The 22,198-nt window shown below is 34.1% G+C and overlaps 1 protein-coding gene and 2 long non-coding RNA genes across 8 annotated transcripts in view; 2 read left to right on the plus strand and 1 right to left on the minus strand.

Moving 5' to 3' along the window:
- The window catches only part of LOC135073887 (uncharacterized), a 52,107-nt gene that overhangs the window by 10,659 nt on the left and 19,250 nt on the right, over positions 1-22,198 (plus strand). For all 6 annotated transcript variants that reach the window (XM_063968124.1, XM_063968128.1, XM_063968127.1 and 3 more), the window contains exons 8-10: positions 13,133-13,272; positions 17,662-17,780; positions 19,502-19,659. In XM_063968124.1, coding sequence (XP_063824194.1) covers positions 13,133-13,272; positions 17,662-17,780; positions 19,502-19,659 — 417 coding nt within the window. The remainder of the gene's footprint in view (positions 1-13,132; positions 13,273-17,661; positions 17,781-19,501; positions 19,660-22,198) is intronic.
- LOC135073903 (uncharacterized) lies at positions 6,980-8,728 on the minus strand. Its single transcript, XR_010257719.1, has 3 exons — positions 8,470-8,728; positions 7,249-7,371; positions 6,980-7,138 (listed from the first exon to the last, which is right to left on the minus strand). It is a non-coding gene; the product is annotated as an uncharacterized LOC135073903 (long non-coding RNA).
- LOC135074182 (uncharacterized) lies at positions 19,828-21,690 on the plus strand. Its single transcript, XR_010257767.1, has 2 exons — positions 19,828-21,260; positions 21,572-21,690. It is a non-coding gene; the product is annotated as an uncharacterized LOC135074182 (long non-coding RNA).

Genomic DNA, 22,198 nt, shown 5'->3' on the forward strand with positions numbered 1-22,198 from the left:
TAGTATAGGAACCTTAAATATTTTAATGATTACTATTTTTATTTTATACTATGTGTAAGTAAAACGAAGTTTTGTAACGTAAATTATTTATTTCGAAATAAAATAGGTATATTACAATAAGTATTGAACATGACATAGCAGTTGTAGGCATGAGGAATTATTGAAAATTATAACAAAGTACAGAAATGATAATTTTGTAAACTTTTATTTTCACAACTTTTTCTAAGAAAAAATAGGATTTTTATTTATAAACATCTTTAATTTTCTTATCAGCTGATCGAACCTCAGCCTCAAGATTACTTTTCAATGCTTTGTTGCTGTGCTTTTTTACTTTTGTCAGCAAAATTGTTTTCACTTTTTATGAAGCTGTCATTAATGATTTTACAACTTTTTCTTAGAAAAAGGTAACTTAATATTTTAAACATCTTATCATAAATTTCTTTATTATGTTGTTGACATTTAAACCAACTAAAATTACAATTTGTACTCAACATTAAGAAAATGAATTTTCCAACATTTTCCATATATATCTGGTCGGCAATATGGTCATGATAAAATTGTTTAGCTTCATTTACGGTGGTACATAATTGAATTGTTGGATAAACGAGACTTTTTTTATCATGCCACCATTCGCGAAGAGATATATATGCATACAAATCATTGTCAACAGGAGTTTTCACGCTCAAACACTCTTCACAAATTAAACAAGAACTGTTCTGTAATAGTTTGGCAGCTAAATACCCGCTTACATATACTACTGGTTGGTTTTCAAGGCTACACAAATTTTCAATAGGCTGTTCTAAGTTTTCAGGGTCCGGGATAGACAACACAGGATAAAATTCAGTGTCTGTGGAATCTTGAACATTAATTTTTATTTCTGTTGTTTTTAAATTAGTTTTTAAAATGTCTTTATATTCCAGCATAATTATGTTTATTGTTGTCTGCTTCACAATTAGCACTTCTGCTATGAGGCACTTTCAGCCCAGTAACCATGCTTGTTTTAAGCGCTGCAGTAAAGTGCGTGATAGTGGGATTTCTATTGGTTACACTGTGTTGCCTAATGATTCCAAATAAGTTTTCCAGAGAGTCTTGGTTAAACTGTCTAAGGTTCATATATTTAAACCCTTCATTCTTTAACTTTTCCCAAATATCGTTTAAGGATTTGATAGATATTTGATATCCCTTTACGCATTTAACATTTTTTAGTATCGTGTTTTCTGCTGTTATAAATTTTATGGTTTTTAACTTATCAGTATAAAAGGTCCAAGACTCAATGTGATTACTTGATGTGGAAACATTTTCCCGGATCCCTTTCTTTACGTCATTTAAAGATGATGGACCATTTGTACAATCAAATAGTTTATCTAACTGTTCAATCACAAATGCTGTATCATTGCAATCAGAAACTTCTTTCCATGCCATCATTTTTAAAATAGCTGCCACGGTATTACTCAGAGCATGCGCAGCATACTTCACCCTCATCTTAGTTTTGAATGTTGGATTTACAATGGTACTAATCAGTTTTTTAAAATTTAAAAAATTTCTGTTGTGTTCTTCTGCAACTACCAAATGCCTCCATTGTGCAATTTTTCCATCGAAAGACATATTTCCACTTTTAAAGAAATTGTTTCGTAATGATTTGAACAAGTGAGGGATGTCATAGATTATAAAAATTTTGTCATTATTTACAGAGAAAAAGTTGCTATCTATGCCTTGTCCACAGTTTCTTTTTAACATGTTAAGAGCTCCTATATTTGTAGATCCCTGATCACAAACTGTTGTTAGAACCATAAATCCGATTTCTTTTAATTTTTTGATGATGTCCGATATAATTTTTGCCAGTTTTGCTGTTGATATTGTGCCTTCCACAAAATAGTGCGCAATATATTGTTTGTATTTATGTTTAGCACCCTGTATCATAAACACTAACGCATGGTCTGCAATTTTCTTTTCTCGTCCCATGTTCTCGCCCTCTCCATAATCCACGTAGCCATCCACTTTATCAGCAATTTCGTTATAAATTATCCGTTTCTTTAACGCCATCTCGTCAAATATTAACGAGCAATATTTATTTTCCTTTGGCATACTTGATGCTTTTGCCTCTAACATATCAATTATATTTTTATTTATACCAGGCTTCATTGGTATATTTTTTAAAATCCTTTGGAGCGTTTTAGTGCTTGGTAGCGTAAACAGCTTTTGCATATAGCGGTATGCTTTAGGGGACCGTTTAAATATAGCCAAAGCATATATTTTGTTGGCTAAAGTCCACCTTTTTCCTTGTGACTTTTTTTTGTTATTCTGCACTACATCCTTTACTAACGATGTCAGCACTTCCGAATCTAACTTGTCTAAATTCACTCTTGACTTCGCTATATTCCTTATTGTTTTTTTTGCATTTTGTAACTGTCGCCAAAGCCTCTTCTCTTTAATTGTAAATGTTGATGAAGTGTCTGTAATAAAAACATTTCCATTAGTAAAAAAAACAACATTAAAGCAAATTGAATTGAATATTGGTTAATTAATCAGCAATTTTACTTAGTTTTTTAAATTAGGTATGTTTTATCTTACCTTTCATTTCAATGTTTTTCTTAGGTCTTTTATAACTGTGGACTAATATTTCTGCCTGTGCATCTTGATGGCAAATGTTTTTATCATCTGAAATATTATAAATATGCAAATAAGTTTAAAATTTATTTTGTTGTTTTATGAAACATAAAATATTATTTCCAAATCAATCAATCATTATCAAGTTTTAAAAAAATGCAAAGACAGGATAATGATAGCTCTTCTCATAAAATATGAAGCGTGGGCCCACCTTCAATAACAATGACATAATATTAAATTAAAGGCATTTAGAGGTTTTAATGTTCTGCATTCTGGATGCGGTCTGCGGGTATGTCAAGACAATCTGTAAGTGGTCGTGATAAGGCAATCAGTCACGTGTGCTTTGCGTTCTTTGTTCGTATCCGCACGGTCAAATCGCATTAATATAAAATGTACAGAAACCTAGAATGTTGTACATATAAGTTCATTTTGACCTGACTGCAGACTGCAGAACGCATCCAGGGTGGCATTCTTTAGTTTGAGGGAAGGCATATTTTAGAAGGTAAATAATTAGTTTGTACACTTACCATGAGTAATGGGTTTATAGGTCATATGTTCTGGTGCATTGGAAGTAGAAGGAAGAGGTTCAAAAGTTGTTTTCGCAGAAATACCAGAATCTGGTATATCCACAGCTCCCAAACATGTTGAATTTAGTTGTTTGGTTGTAGTTGTAAGGGGAACTGAAAGCAGATAATGAAATGTGAATTGGGTAATAAAATGTCATGTTCTTACCCAACTTTAGGGTACAATCAGTCTAGTACATGTCTTGCTCACATTAAAAATTACTAGCTTATAAATATTATTAAACTAGCTGACCTGGCTAATTAATGTAGATTGCCTAAAATTTTTCAAATTGGTCCGGTACTTTTTTTTAAAGAATTTGTATTACACAAATTACTAAAGTCCCTCTAACTCAACACACATTCTAAGCTAAATTGTGTTACGAGTGGGTTTACTACAATATTCAAGCTGTGGGGTTCTAACCCGCACTTTAGGCTATCTTGGCTTCGAGTTACGGAGCCGATCAAATACAAACAAACAATTAAATATTTCCTTTTTATATTATTAGTATAATTTTAGATAAACATACCTCGTTCAACTGGATTTGACTTCTTTGGAATGCAATATGAATGATCATAAAGAACTGTAACAAAGTATAGATATAATTAATCATTGAAATTATATATTATTTATTGATAAGCATACAACACATGTTTGTGGTTACAAAGAAAGAACCTTGTTAAATTGCAATCGGTTGGTTTGTTTTGGAAACCAAAGAAAATTAATTAAGACATCTAAATAATTCAGAAAAATTGATAGATAGTAAATTAAATTTAAAAAAAAAAATTGAAGTCATCATCATACCTGTCTTGAGGTTTTCTTTATTGGAGTCTTTTACATGAAGAGGAAACTCTGTCAAAACTTCATCTGGCAAGATGGGATTGCTCAATTCCAGTGTTGGAATAGCTGAGTTCTTCAGCCGAGTTCCTTTGGCATTGAAGGATTCAGGAGTGAAGTGCCCACCACAAACAAACTTCAGTTGGTGTAACTTTTCAATAGGTACATATGCTAAGTCTTCTATGCCAGCATTTTTAACCCACATTCGACAACTGAAATAAGAAATACCTATTAGAAAAGAAAAAGAATAACAAACTGAAATTTATTCATTAACTAATTTCTTTTAGTATTGTTATGCAATTCATTTACAGAGTACGAAACAAAATACTGAAATTAAAAATTGGTTATGGTTATTTACTGTATGATTAAAAATATTAATCCCAGCCTTTAAGTTTACACAATCAGTAAAATTATCTTGTAATAAATGAGTGTTATTAGAAACTTACCGGTCAGAATCCAGAGGAAACCTACTCAAAAGTAAGGGTGATCCACCACGACTTCGCCTCTTATTACAAATAACGCACTTCTTGTTGTTTCTACTCTCCATTATCAGTAGAAGCCTAAAATGAAATAGGTATTAATTAAACAAAGCCTATAATTTCTCTCCAACCAGTGTCAATGCCCTGGTTCATGCATTTACCAGTTTTGAAAGTACATTTACATTTTCATCACATAGGGTTGTTTTTAATGAAAAATAGATTTGTAATAGATCTAATATTTCAAGTAAGTAGATAACATACCCATTAAACAGAAAAGTAAATAAGAGTTTAAACTTCTGTAGAAGTTGAAACACAGCTTATTTAAAAGAGTCTCTATCTCACAAAAAACATAACACTGAACAGCAAACTTTATCACGCCCGATACGGAGGAACTTAATCAACTCAACGTAAACGACAGAAAAGTTTATTTACAGTAATATTGCACCAAATCTGAGAAAATAACTTCACACGAATCAATTCGCCGGTTTAAAACTCAAATTCAATTGACAGACATTTTTTTTTCATTTGTCAAACTAACAATACTACCAACATAAGGACACTAACAATTATTTTTAGTATGGTGGTATTGATCCGCGGGTTCCCCTGCTATAGTGAAATCAATCCAAAATGCACTTTATTGCTTAAGGGATAAGGTTGTATATCAATTGCTACATATAGAGACTAGTTTTTGTATGAGAAGTGTCTACCCACTGGTTTTTACAAGTTTACTTATTACTAGCGGCCCGCCCCGGCGCGGCTTCGCACGGGTGCTATGGATTTTCTCGGTTTTTCTCTTCTATAATATGCATGTTTTATAGATTTTATATCTATCTATCTAAACCTTCCTTTTGAATCACTCTATCCATTAAAAAAACTGGATCAAAATCCGTTGCGTAATTTTAAAGATACATAGGGACAGACAGGCAGAAAAGCGACTTTGTTTTATACTATGTAGTGATTTAATGACCAGACAGACAGTAATAATAATATGTATGTGAAAATATGTATGTTCTGAAAACTGTAAGTTAGGTTTAGAGTAATAAATCTGTTATTTATTTTCAGAAACGCAATAATGCTTTTATTTCGAACAATATCATATGTATAACAACATTCACTTATAATACTTTGGTTCTGACAATAACAAAGCAGTCTATTTTATACAGAGTGACTTTGTTATCAGTATCCAAATTTTTTTAATAAGCTCGTTAGAACAATTTGACAATACAACTTTATCGTAATTATTTTTAATTGTGGTATTTTTCGCAAAAAAAATATTGAAAGTCTAATCCGCGAGTGCCCATATCTTAAGTTTTAAAGGTTATTGCTTGTTTTCGCTCACCATTATGTCTATTAAGCTTAGCTGTGTGTACGTATTTTTCCATGAACGAAGCAAATTTTCCACGTGAGTCAATTTGGAAACCGCGCGCAGCGGATGAAAATAATTAAATATGGAGAAAAAAGTTTTGTTTTCTTTACGTAAATCAATTAAGTTACTGATTCTGAGTCGATCCTGAAAATTTGGATACTGATACAAAAATCAACCTGTATACATAAATTAATACAATTTGATCATTTATGTAGTCATTGCAAGTCGAGTTTACATATTTTTCTTAATGAGTTACAATTACTATTATAGATTAAATAAATAACACGTCTATTCCTAAAAATAAATTAAATAATTCAAATTGAAATAAAAAACACAATAACAACTACAAATAAGTACATTGATACGATAAAGTTCCACACACAGCTGCGGTTCATTAACAAGCGTTCAGAACTTCAGACAGAACATCATTATGTTCTGAAACTGATCTTATTAAGGTCCTTAGATTAATAAATCTTAAGGTCTATTATTCAAAGGTAAATCCCTCAACCATCCAGGCTTTAGTGAAGTCGCTTTTGCGTGAAGAACTTATCGAATTCTAGTCTAAATTTTCAGTCTGTTGATCTAGCTTACTACTAAGTTCTAAGTCACTTTAATTTTTTTCCACTAATCAGTTCTCATTTGTGAACTTAATACAATATACCTACAGCAAAAGTATATTTTTTTTACATTCAATAAAAATAACGATGTTATCAGGTGCACAAGCACCTTTTTTATGATCATCTCACTTAACATTGTTTTTATTAAAATAAATAAATAAATAATAACAATTCACCTATCTGAGATCGATTTCTATATTATACCTACTTATGCAAATTTAAAATCCAAATTCATAACTTTCACATTTTTATCACTGAACTGCAAGTATCTTATTTTATCGATTTTGTTAACGACGAATGTACGCTGAATTGAATTCGTGCTAATTTCTAATATGTTGTTTTCCGCAGTGTCAGCATTTAATCTTCTTTTGAGCCGCATGTTAACTAAGTTTTCTGAAAACATAAATATTTTTGTCGTTAATTTAGGTAACTATGAAAATATGCCTACATCTTCAGTCATCCATATTATGGACGTTCAGTTTGACAGTTTTTAATAGTTTTTGGAAAACTTACCTTCGCCGGTATGAAAGAAGTGATAAATGTCCTCTTCAACAAGTAGTACATTATATTCGTCGTAGACGGTAACATATCTGGATTCCATATTTATTTTCAATGAAAATATGGCTTTATCTGTTGAACCGTCATAATCTCCCATAAAACTTACTCCAAAACTGTAAAAAAATTAACAACAACAAACCAAGTTATTTATTGTTATGATCAATCTATCTATTAACGGTTTCAATATCGTCGTAATATAAAATTAGTTATAAAAAAAACTTACCTATTACAATTATTTAAAACGGTGATGTTTATAACATCGTTGGAGTTCAATATCGTCGGAAACAAAAACTTGTTACTTTCTAGCGGCCATTGAAGTATTGGATTTGAGCTGCCAGATGAGTTTCTGAAAAGGAAAACAACATTGTAGCCATTTATTAATAATAACTGTAGAGAACAAATAGCCCATATTGATTATTTTTCACTGCCGAGTATCCTCCCTAAAATAATGTATGTCGGTAAGTTGAAACAAAACGTATTCCAATGGTTCGTTTGCTCATTACGTTAGAAACTAGAGAAACCTATTATAAGGATTACCCATCATCCGTGTCTTCTGAATAACTCACTGAGTATTACATAAGATGGCGACAACGTTACCGCAAAATAAAAAACGTTTCAGTTTGGAGACACTGTTTTTGTGATTACTAATCAGGGGCGGATCTACCTCAGGGCTTTTCGGGCTTAAGCCCAGGGAGTAATGAGACAAAGTATGTGCTTAGTTCTAAAATTATAATTCTACTTATGTACATTTATTGTAATGTGATTAGTTGAAAAGAATGCTAGCTTTATCACCATGGACGCGTCACGCGACGAACGTGACTTGTCCATCTTCAGTTTGTACTTGTTAATTTTAAAGTCTAATTTAGAATTTCCATGTTTGTAGAAGTAATATTTATAATTATTTTTAAATAGGCCTATATTATGACTTCTAATAGATCGGTATACGAGTTCTTACAATCTATCCACTTAAGTTTCGGAAACTTTGTATTGTTGTTGACATATACTTCGTAACAAACATAATTATATCCTGACAAGGAATAGTTATAGTTTCGATATGTATGTCTGTCTGTCTGTCCGTCTGGCCGAGGTTTTGCTTGGAAACTATCCCCCCCCCCCTCCTCTAAAAATTAAACTGTTGGCTTAAAAAATCTGGAAAAATTCATGATAATAGTGCTTTTTATGAACTTTCAAGGAAAACTATAGTGGTTAAGATAGATTAGTTAGTTCAAGAGTAATAGTCGTTTTACTCAAGTATTATACAATTTCATACCCAATAAAAAATCATTAGAAGAAAATGTTAAAAGTGACTAGATGAAGAAATTGCTTGCTACTGAAATACATTGTGGTAACGACGGACAACTACGGAACCCTACACTGCGCGTGGCACGACACGCACTTGGTCAATTTTTATATAACAAATTAGAAAGAAATTATTGTTACTTACACATCATTATCTTCTTCGGTCGGGCGTCCCATAATTGAGATAATCCCAGTCACAAACACTAACAAATTAAGATACATTTTGATAGCCCGATTCACAAATTACTAAAAAGTAACTATTGCAAACTTGGTTTACTAACTGTTAATAAGCACTATTGTAGTGCATTTGATTGAAAGTTGGTTTACCAATGAAATAATTCGCTTTATTGTTGCTTTTATATTAAAACAAAGTGATTCATATTAAGCTGCGTTTAACGTATACGTCACATGTATACGTTGGTGGTTCATTCATTCAATGGTTAGAAACAAACCGCAATCCCATAAATTATGGGATTACCCAGAATAATGAATGAAAATCAAATAAGCTCTTAAATTATTGTCAAAATTTTGTTTTTTTTTTATGATCATAGTTCACAATGTTCTTTTAAACTTTTTTTGTACCTGTAGCATATTTCGATGTGATGTATATTCACCTAAATCATGATTTAAATTTTAAATGTTAGGCAGGATGGGACTGACCATATTAGGATTGACGCGCCTAGGTGACTCGTAATATTAGTAATGACTCGGAGTACTTACACCCGTCTGGTTTTTAGTGGTTAACTTACCTTTACTCTTTTGTGGGGATGGGGAGTCCCATGACACCTTGTGAACACGGACGGTACTTACAATATTCCCTTTTTACTTAAAAAATCCAAACAAATATTTGACGCCTTTTAATCATTCAGAATGTCCTATGGCTGAGATGATGATGATGAATCATTCAGGTAGGCTTATTTACCTTTTCGATTATGATCCAAAGTCCAAACCGATTATGACGTAGGTTCCTATTCGTTAATTGAATCGGTTACTGAACAGTTGTAGAACTAAACGGGCCGTTAGTTGTATAGGCACTTAAACTCATATTCAATATGTAATGATGATTATTTTTGAAAGAGTTTTCATTTATTAAAGCTTACCTAGTTATTATTAAAGAAAGTTGTAGAGACTCTGTCGAAAAGCCACGCTATTAGGTACTGCGCCCAAGTAGCAACAGATTATCTTCATAAAGCATTGAAGATATCTTGAAGACTAGTAGCCTAATTCCAGCCGTTGTCTTGGCCAAGACAATAGTCGCACTCAAGAAATCTTGAAGTTATGCCCCAAGACAATGGTAAGCAAAAAAGGGCACAATCCTTTGGAAATCACTGAGACAGAGTTAAGACAACGCTTAAGGCAGACTTAAACCCTAATTAAGAGTGTAGTTTTAAGAATTTCTAAACAAGTACTATATGATATCTTGTAGTATGACTGTAGACAAGGAAATAGAGTTGAAGATATCTTGAACACTTATTTAAGACTAATCATTATTTTTACTGCTAAGGTTTATTTAACTTCATGAAGAACTATGTAAGACACTTTTTATTAAAGAGTAACTTTAATTTAGAAAACATTATGATCTTTAATACTAAATCAACTTTAGATAAAGGTTAATGAAAATGGCGATTAAATTATTTTAATAACTAATTTATATTATGTCTAGAAAATACCGTGGATGTTATTTTTGCATAGGAAATATATAACGCATTGTGGTTTCTCGTGTAAAATCAATGGATAATGTTATAAAACAGAAGGGCCTTGAAAAAAACCTAATAAGATCAATAAAATATTACGAAATTGTATTGTATAAAGAAAATTTTGAGGTTATAAAATAATATTTTTTTTTTATGCAAACATTCTTAGACATTTATGCAACTAGAAAAAGTGCAACAAAGACGTAGGTACTTCAATTTAAATGTTCTCTTGTTATGATATTATTGGTTAATTTCTGATTTATTTTTTGTTACACATAGCTCATAATGGCGGTAATTCTAATTTGTCTTAATGTAGCAAGAGTATAGAAGATTTTGAATTGGTAAGTTTAGTAAAGAAAAAGTTGAGTCAAGTTATACTTTAGATAGTATTAGTTTAGAAACATTGGATTTAACTTACACTTAAAATTCACTTGATGAAGTATTACTTAAGTGCATAATAATGGTATTAATTAGATCTTTAGTTTTATTTAGTTAAAACTAGATAGTTTTCATTCTGTCTTAGTCTTGCTAAATTATTCGTGCTGCTATACATTAGAGAACAATTCATTTACTAACTTATTTATGAATTAAATGATTTCTCCCTTGACTTTGTCCGTGTGGAAGTCGAAAATGGTTCTAATAGGATTTTAATTGGTTTTTACGTTTTTAGTTTTGTTATAACATATTATAGGGGAAAGTTCGGTAAATTGTACAGGCGGGTAAATTGCACCACCTTCATATTTCGTAAAGTATTCTTTTAAGTCTGTAATTGCAACACTCAGCGATAGCAATTTTAAATTATGTAATTTAATATCGGCCATATGATTTTTGCCGTGTTACTGACGTATTTTATTGTGAAAAGTTTTGATTTAATTGTTTTTATGGAACTTTTAACTATTTGTAATTTTGTTAAATTTAATCACACAGTGTTGAGAAGCGTAAATAAGTGGGGATTACAATTATTAGAAAAAAAATTCTGTAGTTATTATGTTAAGTTTTTTTAAAAGTACCTACTGTCACCTAGTTAGTTAAATTGTATAATATCATGTTGTACCCAACTTTACCATACAATTTTGTAAATATTTTAGACAATATTTTAGTAAATCATATTTTGAGTTTAGCATAATTTAGTTCGCGGGCGACCGCACGCATTTTGTATCAAAAATTAATACAATAAGCTAGCGCAAGTGCCCGCGGCGGACGCGCGCTGCGGGCCTGCACTACCTTGAATTATTAATAGGCGTGAATGGCGTGCGTGATCCTGTTTTATCGAAATCGTCCCGTTAAGTGTATTTTTTCTCAGAATGTACTAATTCTAGTAAAAAGTTAATTAACTTAATCTTCATAAAACTATTTTTAGGACAATGGTCTTTAAAAAATCCTACGTAAATCTACGAATACTTTATTTACTTTGCAACACTTAAATAATACTTCGTCTATACTATTTAGAAGACCGAGGAGTATAATCAGCCACTTTGTCTGGCGTTTGTGGACTATGAAAAAGCCTTCGACTCGATCGAGACCTGGGCAGTGCTACAGTCTCTCCAACGGTGCCAAATTGACTATAGATACATCGAAGCGCTGAAGGGCTTGTACGAAAACGCCACAATGTCGGTCCGCCTCCAGGATCAGAACTCGAAACCTATCCAGTTGCAGCGAGGGGTGAGACAGGGAGATGTCATATCTCCGAAACTGTTCACCACCGCCCTGGAAGATGTTTTCAAGCTTCTGGACTGGAGCGGATTCGGCATAAATATCAACGGCGAGTATATCACCCACCTTCGTTTCGCGGACGATATCGTAGTCATGGCTGAGACCGTGGAGGACCTAAACACAATGCTCAATGGCCTCAGTAGAGCCTCTCAACAAGTGGGTCTTAAAATGAACATGGACAAGACAAAAATTATGTCAAATGCCCGTGTTGTACCCACTCCTCTGAAGGTTGGAGACACTACACTCGAAGTTGTTGACAATTATGTATACCTGGGACAAACAGTCCAGTTAGGTAGGTCCAACTTCGAGAAAGAGGTTAATCGTCGAATCCAACTCGGCTGGGCAGCGTTCGGGAAGCTTCGCGGAATTCTCACGTCCGAAATACCGCAGTGTCTCAAGTCAAAAGTATTTGACCAGTGTGTGTTGCCAGTGATGGTGTATGGCTCTGAGACGTGGTCGCTTACTATGGGCCTCATAAGAAGGCTCAAGGTCACCCAAAGAGCGATGGAGCGTGCTATGCTCGGAGTTTCCCTGCGTGATCGAATCAGAAATGAGGAGATCCGTAGGAGAACCAGAGTGACTGACATAGCCCTCAGAATCGCTAAAATCAAGTGGCAGTGGGCCGCTGGGGCAGAAAAGTTCTTGAGTGGCGACCACGAGCTGGAAGACGTAGCGTGGGCAGGCCTCCCACTAGGTGGACCGACGATCTGGTGAAGGTCGCGGGAAGTACCTGGATGCAAGCGGCGCAGGACCGGTCTTTGTGGAAATCCTTGGGGGAGGCCTTTGTCCAGCAGTGGACGTCTTTCGGCTGAAACGACGACGACGACGACGACTATTTAGTATTAAGTGAGCATACAAAAAATCTTACTTTAGTTAAACAAGATTTTTTTAACTTAAGCTAAGAATAACTTAAGACCAAATTATCTAAAGAATACTTAACTTGGTTTTGGGTAATCTTAATTTGCTTAAGTAGCGCTCGATGAAGAATATAAAGTCTTAAAGAAAAAAATCTCTATTCTAAGTTTATTTGGTTTTAGGTTAAGTGTAAATTTAGATAGAGTTAAGACAAGTAAGATTTTGCCATTAATACCAATTGCTACTTGGGCGAAGACATGGTGTTTGATCGCTTTATCTAGCTCCATGTACCTAATCAAGATAATTTCCAATAGGACTTAAGAGCAGAGAAGCATGCATCAGCATTTATAGATACTGTCCCAAAATTCAACGATAAGCCATTAGGAAAAACGATTAGGAAAAATAAGAAAAAATAAATTAAGATAGATTTTTGACACCGTGGTTTATAGGCAATGTCTAATCTAAGACTTAGACTTAGTGCTAAAAATTACTTAAGTAATTAGCACTTGTTTTACGCAGCAAGCTTAAATTGTGCCAATTTTCCAGGTGAATCGAACGTCTACACCCTGGGCACGATAGGGGCCCATAGAGTCGTCACAACCAAGTTGCCTTCCGTGGGCCGCACTCGGGAAGCCATGACCGCTGCCGGCAACACGACCACAAGACTGCTTGGAATTTTCCAAAAGGTGAGTCCGATTTTTTTTAATTTAATTTTAATGTTACTTGTACATTATTCACCCTAGCTCAAAATTAATTAACCGAAGGTCGTATGGAAAGAAATGGGCGCCATACAACGAATAGGTGTAAACATAATTATCCCAAATAACATTATGTAAGTAAGATGTTGCCAATACAAGAAGAAGAAAAAGTTATCAGATCTCATGTAGAGCCAAGCTTCTAACTCTACACGCCCCTTCTCTAAAGCTGAATTGCATCACCTTAACACTTCAGAAACTCTACACCTAGTCAAAATATTTGGCATGGCCGTTTTCTTACCGTCACGTAGTGGTATTATTTTTCTGTTAATGTAAAGAAAGAAAGAAAAAGTATTTATTCGATGCAAGTGCAAAATAAAATAACAAATAGATATAATAAAACCAAACAGTAAGGTACATGCACCAAAATGGCATCTGCTCAGTATAAGCCGTGACGGCAGAGAGCGCGTCACGACCACTGGTATTCTGCGGATGCCAGTTGAGTAAAAGGGCGCAGCCCGCCCAAGAACAATCGGTTTACAAATAAGTGATTTTAAAAATACACATACATGTACGTTCATGTAGATTGTAGATAGACCAATGTACTACTTGATAATAGCATGATTGCCATTCTTCAACTTAACTCTATGTTTATTTATGTTTATGAAAGAAACCAATAGTAACTAGGTATCAGTATACCTATTGTACAGTGCGGTGTCGACGGTGACTCATTTTATCATTTTGTAATAATTATGTGTATTTAATTGGAAACATTATTGACGTCCTTTTCCAAATTTCTGTATAACACTATTATCTAAGCTGAAAAAGGAAACAAACATGTCTATCATGTTAACATAATATTGTACACAATTTAACAATAACATTGTATTACCTTAATAGAAACTGTACGAAGTGGGTTACTCTTACCGATGATTGTGATTCAAATAAGGAGTCATGGATAGCACGTACTAATGTATCTGTAAGGTTGTCATAACTGTGTCATTTTACGTCAATGCGGCTTTGTCACTTCAGACTATTTTATACCGACCATTTTGGCACCATTTTAATGGATATTAGAGCGCCTCTTGCCATTCCAACTCCAACGAAGTAAACTCAATTTAACATTATTGCATAAATAGCAACAGCACTTTAGTTGTGGCTATCACCAAACTGTGTTGTAACCAAATCGTCCCATATTACAGTAGAATTTATAAACTCTATCCATTTTTTTTTTTTTTCAATATTTAAATTCAATGGAATACAACAGGTATATTTAGCAAATGCAAATGGCGAATCCATTTACTTCAAGTAAATTGTTTTAATTTCGGATTAATTACGGATTAGCAAGCTGAAGTAGCAATGGGCAGGGCACATAGTACGCAGAACTGACGGCCGATGAGGCAGCAAGGTTCTGGAGTGGAGGTCTCGTACCGGAAAATGCAGCGTAGGACGTCCACCCACAAGGTGGACCGACGACCTCATAAAGGTAGCGGGAAGCCGTTGGATGCAGGCCGCCACCAACCGGCCATTCAGCAGTGGACGTCCTATGGCTGAAAATGACGATGAAGACGATGAAATTGTTTAAATTGGAGAGGGTCGTGTGCCAGTCGCTGCAGGTCTCCACTGAAACTAAATGACAATGATGTTCTGTTAGCTACAAAACGTATTTTTGTTTTATCAAGTAGATAACCCAGTTTCGCTGAATGGGCACGAGAAATTTCTTTTCCAATAACAAATCTCATATTAACTTATTTATTAGGTCGCCCTTGAGTTCTATTTTGCAGCATGCGTGAAATAGCAGTGATTGCATGGCAGCGGTATGTTTCCAATCGGTAGCGTATGTATATGGTCTTCTTGAAATAGAATCGAAACGAGCCGTCGAGCACCAATATGGGTTCAATAAACTACACTCGTTCGTCCTGAGGAATTTGATCATGGGCGTTCATGAATATTGATGTAGTGTTTTATTCCAAAGATTTATAAAAAAGTTAAACTTATCTCAGAAAAAACATTATATCTCTTGAAATCTTATTATTATGTTAGTTCTATTAAACTGGTTAAATGAGCTTGAATGAGAGAACCTTGAAAACCAATGATTATTTAAATTTTTCTTTTAATAAAGCTATTAATAAAATAACCCGAGCTATTAAAAACCTATTAAGTATTCTCAGTTTTAAATTCATTACAGACATCTACACTGGCTGCACCATTGTTCAATTAAGTATATCTAATAAACTATTAGCATGGCTATTAGATCGTTAAAAGTATGTCAGTTGATTGATGATTATGATATTATAACGACGAGTAAACTTTGCATTAGAAGAAGTATCATTTTAAGTCGATATGAAGGCAGTTTTATATTCATATCGTATCTTTGGTAATATTTCCAAGCATCTTTTGCAGTTCACGTGTTTTTCCCCACGCATTGTTGTCTAGTGCCTATAAAATCAATTGCCTTATACGGTCATGGTCATTACATTCATTAGTGACCATATACGACTGTATTCTGTGATGTAACTTTTTAATAGGTTCTTACAGTATCCTTAATCTGAATGTTCAATATGTTCAATAGCTCGTTAGTTTTTTACTAGCATCAGATAAATGCATGAAATTGCCAGGGACCCCTCCCTGGGCAGGAGGTACCCAAAAATACTAGGTTCCTTGAGTCTCTTTTGGTGGGGCGGTCATGATTATTTATCCTCCTTCTATGAGCTCACATAACTGACAACTATAGTACTTAGATAGCTCAGATTATTATAATCTGAATTTGCAAGAGTGCTCACTTTGCCTTTAAATGACTATACTTCAAATTCGAAGCACGTCCATCATGAGCGCATTACAAGTCAGATATGCCAATTTGCTTTAACTGGTCAAAAGGTCAGTAAACTTGTTAACTCTTATATTTATTCAACTCTTCTTGTATTATTTATAGTTCTGTCGCGACTCCAGACTTCCAAACACATAAAATTCAAATCACTCAAAGACATTATTGTATCCCTCGAGGAATACGGGATGTGAGAAAATACGCTAAATCTGTAACGCATCACTAATTATAGACAATGAAACATTGTATTTCAATTTGACCAGCATACGTGACTGGTCAAAAAGTCAGGGTCACAGTACACATCGTTTGACTCTTAAGTGGCTATTATTTATAGTTCCTTACACTAAGACATTATTGTGTCTCTGAAGGATATGGAAGAGGATAAAAAAAACGGAGATTCGTTAAATCTGTTGATGCGTCTCTAATCGAATAATCTATTGTTTTTATTATTCGATTGATTGATTGATTATTCGATTAATTAATCTTATCAGAAGTAAGTGAAAGAAGTGATTATTAAGTGATCTTTTCAGAATGTCTCGAAAAGATTTCGCTGGGCTATTCGCAAGAAACAACGACTTGGTTGGTCTTAGCTTAGCGAAGTCTTATTCAGACATTCATAATTAATTTATTCATTGCATCATGTACTACATTCCGATGAGATTACTGCAATATTTTATTCGATTCCAATTTTACCATGTTTCTGTGCAAATAAATGAATTTGAATTTGATTAAAGAATAATTTGCAAAATAAAATTATTTTCTGAGTTTTCTTCAGGTCTTTAAATAAATTGTAAGTAGGTAAATGCGTTCAGAAAATTAGAACACCTTTTTGCTAAAGTTTCATTTTAGTCTCTTTGATTTATTACATTTGTAGTAAATTATTTGAATTTATTGCACGACTCTTTGTGAATGAATTTTAAAAATATTGGTTAATGCGACATTTAGTACACAGGAATTGTATTTATACCTGAGATTTAAATGATTGACAATGCGCAAGTGCTACTTTATTCGTTGTAGAAGAAAAATGCTATTTACTCAGTAGATTTTATTTTCATACTATGGAATGATTTTATAGTGATGCGTGCAACAATTTACTGTGTTATCGTATGGTTGATTGCGTCGTGCACTTTCGGTCTTTGTTGCATTTGAGCTCTTAACTAAGTAGTTAAAAAGTAATCATCAGTTTTGTACAGTTCATATTTAGCGGATTGACAAGAAAAATATAATTTCTTAAGTTTCGACGAAACGAATATTGTTTGTATATTCAGTAGGTTTGAGAATATGACGTAAGCTATTTATCTTACCCCTACCTAGATGCAATTCAAAGGCTATTTTGTCTATAATTGGCTTTAATTTCTATCAAAAATCAGTTGAATCTTAATTCGTACCTACACATCAAGGGTTTCATGCCTCGCAGTTCATTTGTCAAACTCTGCAACCATTTTTCAATGAGGTTGTCCTCATATTAGTTTCGAGATGAAATATTTGGCGTGAAGCTTAGTTTGGCCTACTTTTACGAAGAAGTTACTATAATAAATATGTAATTTTATTCACAGGTGGAGTACGTATTCTTAGTCGGCGTCGGCGGCGGAGTGCCCCACTACACGGATTATGCGAAGCACGTGCGACTGGGTGACGTGGTGGTGTCGACGCCGGCACCTGACCTCAGCGACAAGTGAGATAATCATTTTTATTGAGGGTTTCCCTAATTGCGTCACCAGATGGAGCCACTGGCGAGTAATAGGACCTTACTTAATAGTAGCGCCAACCTGCCGCGCTAGGATGATGCGCGCCATGACAAAATCTTATCGACACGACAAATGTATGGGCTTATCGTACATAACCGTTCAATGTCGTTGTAAGGCCTGGTTTCTAACAAGGCGGAGCGAAGCGGAGAGGAGAAGAGATTCCATTGAACTCTATTGGCCTCTCGTAATTAGAGAAGGTCGTTCTCCTGTAGTGGACAGTATTACCTAATGATTATGAAACAAGTGCTATAGCGAATTCACACGCGAAGTGGATTGCTAGATTGTTTTGGTCCTTGGAGAAGGCCTTTATCTGTAGACCTATTTTGGATTAAAAGAAAAGCACTCGAATTGGTCAGCGGTCTAGTACATACATTCACCCGCGTGTGACATAATTTAACCTAACTCAACAAACCCTTTCCTTACTCATAGTCATGACTCGTTCGTGCCGCATACGTAGGTACCCAGGAAAATACGACCGGGAACTACGAATTCATTCACAGCTGTTTTATGAATGAAACAATCAAGATAGGTACAAAATTTTGATGCCTTATAAAGGCATGATAATAATGTCTAAAGTATAGCCAATACACACTGTCTAGTTACTAGACTATGTAAACCCAAAAATTTATTAAAAAATAAAACCTTGTAAAAAAGATAAAAAGGGAGATCCGAAAAACATTTTTGTGTTAAAATGAGCTATTCAAAAATTAAGATTTTCAATCATCTCTTACATGTTTTTCATCCTTTATTGTTTTAAGTTTTTGTAATTTTCGGTGATTTATGTTTTTCGGTTTTCGACTATCATCTTGACGTTATGAACTGCAAGATATATTTAAAAAAAACCTTGAATTTGGGCGAAAGCTTTACCAAGTTACCTTACATTACTAATGAAATACGTGTATTGAGGAAGTTACACATTACAATCCCGTTCTTATCATTAAAAAACTTAAGTATTTCATAACTTTCAGTATCAGTTATTATTTAATTATTGATGGTTCTGTAATTAATGAAACTACAAAATAATAGTAATGGGGAAATACCTACCGTTTGCTTACGTAGCTTGAACTCGAGTTCGTAAAATATTTTATTAACACGCGGTTGCGGATATCGTCTAAATAATTATTGTTCATAATTAATTGTCCTGTTAATTTTAAATCAATAGACCTAAAGGCGGAGTGAGTAAGCGTTTTCTAAAGGCCTTTAATTAAATCCCATTTATTGAGAAATTGAATTGTAACGCTGTATAAAATAGTTTTACTAAACAGTTTACCATGAAAGTCCAGGCACATCAGCTTATGACAAAAAATGTCCCAATGAATAAATGCTACAAATTAAAAAAAGCTGTTTTCGCTCGGTAGTTGGCGCCACTGGCGAGTCTGTAGTCCTGTCACTTGCTGATGGTTATGTTTTAAGGCCCCTATTGGTAAGAAGACCTGTCGTATCACATTTGCAGTTTGTAGTCATAAATTGGTGGTACTTGCACTGCTGTCAATAGTTAGTGGCGCCAACGGTGAGCGTAAATTAGGTAGCCCTCATTTACCTAATAAGAAAGAACTTGTCATTTGTGATGAAACTTAATAAATATTTTTACTTTCTGTGATGCATGTATACTTACCTATTGAGATATTTTATATTATGTTTTCTTTAGGTACGTTTATATCTTCTGTGAGAAAGCAGACCGCAACGAAAAAGGAGGTTGGGACTACGAGGTCAAACCTTACAAACCATCGAGTTTCCTTCTCCAAGACATCGCTCTACGACTCACAAGCTCTCAAACGGCACCGTGGAACTCTTACGTTGAGGAAGGTAAATTACATAATAATACATTAATATTCTAGTTTTATTTAGAACTTGTTTATTAATATGTTTTAGTTATTTAATGGGAAATCTGAGTCCTCAGCTATTATTACGCACATAATTTATCTCGCTTTAAAAATACAGGGAAACATTTGTTGAAACAATTTATCGGTAAAGGACATTGTCAGAAACCGCCTAAAAAACCGCCCAAAAACATTAACCCATCATAATTATTTTCTATTTTTTTTAATACATTAAGCACCCTTTCATTCTAATGGACACTTAAGCATTGAAAAATTAAATAAATAAGTCTTTTAACGTTTATTCTATAATACTATTACAACTTCCGGACGTTTTGGTGCGTGGCATGGTCTAAAACCTATCAAGTTCCATAATTTTTGCCGATAAAATCTGTATAGATGACCCACGCTGAACTGTCCCGCCAAACTCAATGACAGGGGGGCGCTACCATCGTTCAACTATATGGTTTCCAACATGGCAAAAATCTGAACCAGCGATCCGGTATTGACGGTGGCGCCCCACTGTCAATGTCATCGACAGGACAGTCCAGTATTTTGGAACTATACGAGGCATTACCGTACTTTATTGCTGGGAGTCCATGTATAGTGATGTTCCTGCGGCCATCATAGACAATAAAATATCGATTTTGAAAAAAAAATAAATCGATTAAACTGCTTTGAAGACTAGATTTGCGTTAAAAGCTAAAAAGATATTGACAGTTTGACACTATTACAAGAAGATATCTAAAGTGTCCAACTGGTCGAAGGTCGTAAATAAAATAAAAATAATTAGGACCATAAACTGATATTCATGGTATCATAACTGTAAAAGTGTCAGAATCCGATGTTGAATCCAATGCCAGTTGAAGTGTGAGAAACATATATATTTTTTTTTTATGTGACAGGAGGCAAATGAGCAGACGGATCACCTGATATCAACCTAGTATAGTTGCCAGTCTCTCATAATCTATGCCAATGAGGGTTTTCGCGATTGAAAAATCCGCCAGATGGCAATACGTAGACGTGAGGTCCAAATGCTGCATGATTGGTTATTTTTGACATGACATTGACAGATATCCACCAATCATGCAGCATTTGGACCTCGCGTCTACGTATTGCCATCTCGCGGATTTTTCAATCGCGAAAACCCTCATTCATAGCACATGTATAATAATAGACCAAATGAACTTTTATAGATTGTGAAAGAGAAGATAAAGATTTTATTATTTTATTAAAATCTTGCCACGAGGTAGTTTTTCAGTAGAAACCAGGATTGGATAATCGCTACAGGCAAGTATCAGAACATTTTATAAATATTTTTAATCGATTATATCCATGTGAATCGTTTTAATAAATTGTCATTTTACTTTTTCAATTAAAACTTTTTCAATCCCTAGTCTTGTCAAACTGTCATAATGTCAACAAATTATAAATGTCACGTCAGTTGACTCAATTTCAGTCTTCTGTGCGTTTATTGTATTTTTATTTCAATGAAATAGTGCTAAAGGGTTAGTACTAAAACTGAAAGCCTTTTTTCAGAAAGAAAACCAATGTGGTGCCCTTATTATTCATGCTGTTTGAAAGTTACAAGTCAGTGATACAGAGTTGCCGACATTATAACTCCGTAGTGATACCATACCAAAGAAGAAGTTTTCCTAAACACTTGTGTTGTTTTTATATGTGATCGAATAAAAAGGATTAATTCTACTGCTCAAATGGAATAACTTATCCCAAGAGACCGAATATAAAAAAAACCTCTCCATAGAAATTATCACCATCACGAGGATGTGAATTTTTTTGAGAATTTGATATTGGTCCTGTAAGAAAAGTAGTTGTATTTCAGTAGTAGAATCAACCCTTCTTGTTTCATCAGCAAGAGTAACTATAAAAACGCCCTGTAGGTAGGTATTATTAAGCTGAAGAGTTTGTTTAGTGTCAAAGACTGTCACACAGTGTAACTTAAATTGGCATATTATGATAATGAACATAAAAACTTAAATAAATATTTATGTTAATATTTTTTCTATTTATTTATTTTCCCAAAGCTTCACAGTGACAGCTGAAACAGCAATACTGTTAACAAAACAGTAAAACTAAACTTGGAACAAACTGTTACAAATATGAGGGGTTTAATATTTTACAAATTAAAATAAAACCGCATGTTGCTTTACTTTCTCGTATAGGTAATAAATGTAATTAATGGCTAGATTATTAATGTTACTTTGTTACCCTCAATAGTGAGGAAATCTTATAAAATGGTAACCCTGATTTTTATTGTCATTCAAGTGCTCTTTCTTCGCATAGGCTTCTGTGATTTGGCCAAGGGCCACACACATTGCGATAACATTATGCGACATTGATTTGACAGCAGCGGAGTGAAGTCTTGCGACTATGCAAAATGATACCCTGTAATCGTAGCGCATACAGACATAGACTGGGCGGGGCACATAGCTCGTAGAGCTGATGGCCGCTGGGGCAGGAAAGTTCTTGAGTGGCGACCACGAGCCGAAAGACGTAGCGTGGGCAGG

This window comes from Ostrinia nubilalis, chromosome 8, assembly GCF_963855985.1.
Source record: "Ostrinia nubilalis chromosome 8, ilOstNubi1.1, whole genome shotgun sequence".
In the NCBI taxonomy this organism is placed as follows: Eukaryota; Metazoa; Arthropoda; class Insecta; order Lepidoptera; family Crambidae; genus Ostrinia; species Ostrinia nubilalis.